We start from the raw sequence: 5,424 nt of genomic DNA, 5'->3' as shown, positions 1-5,424 counted from the left end.
ATACATAATAATACATACATACATACATACATACATACATACATACATACATACATACACATATATATATAATATATATATATATATATATATATATATATATACTCACCCACAGACACAAATAAATATATATTGCATAATTACCTGGCCGGTCACTTTCGCTGTGGTATTGCTGGTTGATATCTCATGTATAAACAGCCTGCACGGTCCATCACAGATGAATACCATGCGTGGCTTATCCCTCGCTCGCGTGTTCCGAACTGCACTCGGACTAGGCACCGGGGAAGGTGATGGGGACCTCATATGCGATGTATAGGCATTCGAGGGCACATGGACATAGCTCATTTGGGTGCCGTACGATTCGTGCGAGGAGTTGTTCGAATGGTTTGAAGCTGGTTTGAGGTTCGGGTTCTTGGAGATGGGCATGGGGCTGGTATCCATCCGACGCACCGGCTGTGGTGGTACGGAGGGATCGTTTGCGGAGAGTAGGGCCGCTGCGATCCACCTAGGTGTGGGGCATACAATTGGTTGGAGAACGATAGGTTGACAGAGCCAAATGACTTTGCATTGAAGACCGTAGTTGATGGGCCATTACAACTGATGTGTCGTCAAGGGGTATCAAAGTACCAGCGCCATGCGCGAGGACTTGAAGTAATCTCGCCTCTCCATGCTACAAATGCACACAATAATGTTCGTGTACTACACCACCGGGTGATCAAGCATTGCACAAGCAGCAGAGTACGATTAGGATATCAACCCGCATAAGCCCATTCCAATACATATGATGAAAGCTAGCTGAGCGATGCGAAACAAGCGGAGCGGTACTGTCGCCACTACAACCGTTTGCAACAACACCAGATATCAAACGGGAACTAAGATCAGCAGATGCCGACTGTCCACTACAACAGAATAACAGTCTAGCAAATAACGGGACACCATTCACAACCGAAGATGAAGCGGATTGCAATGCTTCACAAGCCTCACTCAGTGTTACCATAACATACGCACAGGTCCGATGGAAACAACTACATACTATAGGGCCATATATATATATATATCATGCAAAGCTGGTGGAAAGAACACTGTCCCAAACTCAAGCCTCGTGACTACACACCTTCGTGCTTCGTAGCCAGAGCTGACGGCAAATATATGGGATGTCATATCAGTGAAGACTACCTCGAATTCACATCGCCCTCCTGATTTAAGTAGACAGTCGCGTAAGTATGAGGAACAATTGGAAATGGATTGAAACAATGCTTGTGACATACCAGGCGCCAACACACGGGTACAATTAATAGATTTGTCAGGCCACAGGCCACAGGCGCACTCTCTAAGTAATATATAACTCTCCAAGAAACACCTGGTAGGATAGCGATAGCTACCTGAAGTATATCTCAGATGCTACACTGTGGGATCAAAGGTACATAGCACCCAACGAATGATACTTATCCACCGTCTCTTAATTAATACTACTTAATTTTCTTAACATATCTTAATTTTTTTAATAGTACTTAATTTTTTTCTCAATATTACTTAATTTTTGAATGGTACTAAAATTTCTAGGTTTATATACGTAATAATGGGCCACAGATCAACAACCCACGACAATGTGAACGTTCAAGACCTTGTGTGTTAAATCTAGTTCTACCACCCGTATCCTCTGATGGCGCGAATACCCACAATCTTGTACACTCAATACACTTCTACATACACATGCTACACAGACCCTATGGATATCTACAATGCCGTATACGCAATACAACTCTGCACAACACATACCGCTGATCCACTGGCCAGGAGGATAGCGTACACTTTGAATAGTCTTTGAATATCGGGCTGCGGTCATATGTCCGTCCACATGCTCTGAACGTTGCAGCTCGCCATTCTTGTACACGCACACACCGATCTCCTTCCATGTTGCAACCTGAAGTACACCATAATCGAATTAGTTGTTGCACCGATACACGATTTTACATGATTAATGGATCGGTTTATCGAATTTAGCTGCATTATTGTACAAAACTGGCACACACGAGCCAATCCCCTTCCATATTGCAATTGAACTAAATGTCGACATTCGATATTCTGCAATGAATGAATGTATCTCCGGAGATTGCACTGTGGTATTAGGACAAAAGTGTACTATGAATGAATGTATCTGCGGAGATTGTACTGTGGTATTAGGACAAAAGTGTACTATGAATGAATGTATCTGCGGAGATTGCACTGTGGTATTAGGACAAAAGTGTACTTTGAATGAATGTATCTCCGAGATTGCACTGTGGTATCAGGACAATAGTGTACTGTGCGACCCGAGTATACTAACTTCTCAGAGGTATCCGACATGCCAATAAAGAATTAGAGACCATCTGCAGTCAACAACAGACGGTTTGAATTGAATTTTCTACCGATATTAGGCCCGAATTCGTTCGGTATACAAAACATAGTATCCGGCTTAAGTGAACCTCGCATAAACTAGAGTATTCATTGGCCAGTCCGATTGTGTACTAAGATGTCACAATCGCGTGTGTGTAAGTGCGCGAGATAACATCCAGAATACGACCTGCGACCACTCAGCGTTCGAGACAATATTGCCCGCACTCCAGAGCCAATCTAGCCCACAGAGGGTAGCCTCCTTCCAAAGTGCGACCGGAGTCTATGACTTAAAGGACACACACAAAGTATGTCGATACATAGCTTGATACAACATGCGCTTACGCCAGCCTTTCCATGGCACATGGTATGACTACACTGGTTGTGTAGCGGTAGTCGGTGCATATGGTGCCTTGTACAGCATAGAAACAAGACATACATGCATGCATAAGGTATATGTACATATACGACACAACAATCCCAGTACGTGGAAGTGTTCAAGCTAAAGTATAGAGATGGCCACGGGCCCACACAGCGACGAATATCAATTCGTCACCACCATGGCGCACAAGCTCTGTTCACATATTATATTTCTGAGCTTGTACTGTAGTCTGAACGCACAAGCTCTGTTCCACATATTTCTGAGCTTGTACTGTAGTCTGAACGCACAAGCTCTGTTCCACATATTATATTTCTGAGCTTGTACTGTAGTCTGAACGCACAAGCTCTTTTCCACATATCTCTGAGCTTGTACTGTAGTTTGAACGCACAATCTCTGTTCACATATTTCTGAGCTTGTACTGTAGTCTGAATCGAGACAGTGCCGATGGGCTCAAAGCCGCCGTACGCACATTGCTATACACACTTGCGGTAGTTCTTTGATCGCTTATAAATTGGGTTGCCTCGGGCTGATCGACCGCAATTGCACTGTTATGGTGCCGCAAACCTGCATGAACGTCACAAGCGTCTAACCCAATACGCCTACCTTAAACCGACTGCCCCGGTATTGTACGGGTCCTTTGTACCAGGGAATGTGCTCGGACTGTAGCGCTGACAATCTGCAGTTGTCTATAGACAGTAGAGTGAATGCCTGCCTATGCATATCTTCGGATGCCTGCGCCTCGGCTTGCTCGGGATTTAACGGTTCGTCGGCTGCTTCTGCACAATCGCAACACGACATCAGGCCTTAAAACTACTGAATACATGCCTGGTGACGAACAACACCCACCCCCTTGTCTCTAACAGTACTTAAACCAATACTAGACAGTAAGAATATCACAAGATAATCGCTAAACACATATACTCACGTCTGTTCTCCCTCGTGCTGGCCCGCTTGTCTCTCGAGCTGTGCCTCTGAAACGTAGCTGTCGGCCTGTCATCTACGCTTCCCTCCAGCACTGTAACCGGTGTACCGTTCTCTTCCGCCGGATCACAGGTGCATTGCTCTCCACAGAGTGGTGTGCGGCTCTCGGTAGCCGTGGGTGGAGTAATCTCAGCCCATTGGCTCTTGAGATACACCTGGAGTCCGTGGATGGATGTGTCTGGCTCCATGTTGGATGGCAGAGCTATGGTACGGGAGGTTAAAATAAAAAAATATACCACATTAGGTGATAGATGTTCAGTACTTCAAGAGCGATATATATATATAAAACAAAGATTTCGGTTAGGTGGGTCTTGTTCTAGACTAGCTTGTATGGCATTGTCATGCACTGTAACGTTATTCATATCAGACTGGAATGGAATTGTTGTCTATGTGCATTGTTGAAACTATCCCTCGCGGTCGGCGGATAGAGACGTCTGACTCCGTGTGGGAGGACCGAGATCCGACAAGTGTGATGTAAAATATACATTCAGATCAGTAAAACTCGAGTGTAGTTTGGGTAATACACATCAAGGAGATCTGCTTGCGATCCACAAGTATGGGCAACCGAAACCATACTTGAGGGCAAAACTATGAAGCACAGAGTAGAAGCCCTGATTCCAGGTCTGGACATAATCCTGAGTATCAGTACTGCAAACCAAAAGTCATAACACGAGCGCCGTAGTCTAGCTCATGACAAATGACCGAGAATAAAAAGCCTTGCTAAGATGTACTCTAGTTCCGAGAATAAAAAACCCTTGCTAAGATGTACTCTAGTTCTGAGAAGAAGAAAAACCGTTGCTAAGATGTACTCTAGTTTGAGGTGCACGACCCCCCCCGGGGTTGAAGTGCAGCCGTGCGAGACGCAAAGACCTCGAGCGACCTGATATGCACTTCATGCACCGCAAACGATAGAAGAAAAGATCTGCATCGCTTATAACGGCAGGCAAAGTGGTTTAACGTATACGACATGGCATAGAGAGAAGCCAAAGGAAACTTTTTCAACTCTCAAGCGCGCCCCCCCCCCCCCCCCAAACGACAGCTCGTGCAGTAAATTTACAACTATATCTCTGTAGTCACGCACCTTCCGTATCAGTCACCAGCGCCGGCTCGTCTCTACAGATGTCTTCTAGAGCCGCTCTCAGCACACTATCGGCGCAGTTCAAATCAACAACCGGCTGCACTCGCATAGGGCGTGTGTCTGGATGACTGGCCTCGGAATTGTGGATCTCAAACATGGTAGCTGCTGCGTGGGTGGCTAGGATGACTTTCAGATCCACACCGACTGCCATAGTGGCCGAGGGATCGCCAAATTGCAGGACGAGATCAGCTTCTCGTGTAGATGTGTTCCGGTCAGCTGATGGAGCCTCGTTGAACCCTACGTTCAGCATCTGAATTGCGGGATTGAAGATTAATTTGGAACTACATCGTTCGCGCTTTTGCCGAGCTATTCGTATCGGATACCCAAAGAACCACAGAATAAAAAGGGTCAGGGATATATAGTTTTTCCCACCTAGGCGTAAAGCAATATGAAGTGTGGGAAAGAGTAAACGGTTATCGAATACTTCTGCGTACAGTATAAGTACGTGCAGATATTACCAAAGAATATCAGTTGATGCACAGCCACATGACGACCTACAACACACTATCACTTACAAAAATAAAGATATTTCTATCGGCTAAACAATAAC

The 5,424-nt window shown here is 45.3% G+C and overlaps 1 protein-coding gene across 1 annotated transcript in view; it reads right to left on the bottom strand.

The window, feature by feature from the left end:
* Window positions 1–5,424, bottom strand: part of SARC_05862 (hypothetical protein) — a gene marked incomplete at its 3' end in the record, with an annotated part of 13,846 nt that overhangs the window by 1,268 nt on the left and 7,154 nt on the right. The window contains exons 8-13 of the mRNA XM_014300269.1: window positions 4,818–5,124; window positions 3,681–3,938; window positions 3,359–3,525; window positions 1,780–1,924; window positions 1,115–1,196; window positions 145–505 (exon numbers count right to left, since the gene is read on the bottom strand). Coding sequence (XP_014155744.1) covers window positions 145–505; window positions 1,115–1,196; window positions 1,780–1,924; window positions 3,359–3,525; window positions 3,681–3,938; window positions 4,818–5,124 — 1,320 coding nt within the window. The remainder of the gene's footprint in view (window positions 1–144; window positions 506–1,114; window positions 1,197–1,779; window positions 1,925–3,358; window positions 3,526–3,680; window positions 3,939–4,817; window positions 5,125–5,424) is intronic.

Source organism: Sphaeroforma arctica (genome assembly GCF_001186125.1).
Source record: "Sphaeroforma arctica JP610 unplaced genomic scaffold supercont1.393, whole genome shotgun sequence".
In the NCBI taxonomy this organism is placed as follows: Eukaryota; class Ichthyosporea; order Ichthyophonida; genus Sphaeroforma; species Sphaeroforma arctica.
Note: the sequence above shows the minus strand (reverse complement) of the source record. Positions and strands in the feature narration are given on the sequence as shown.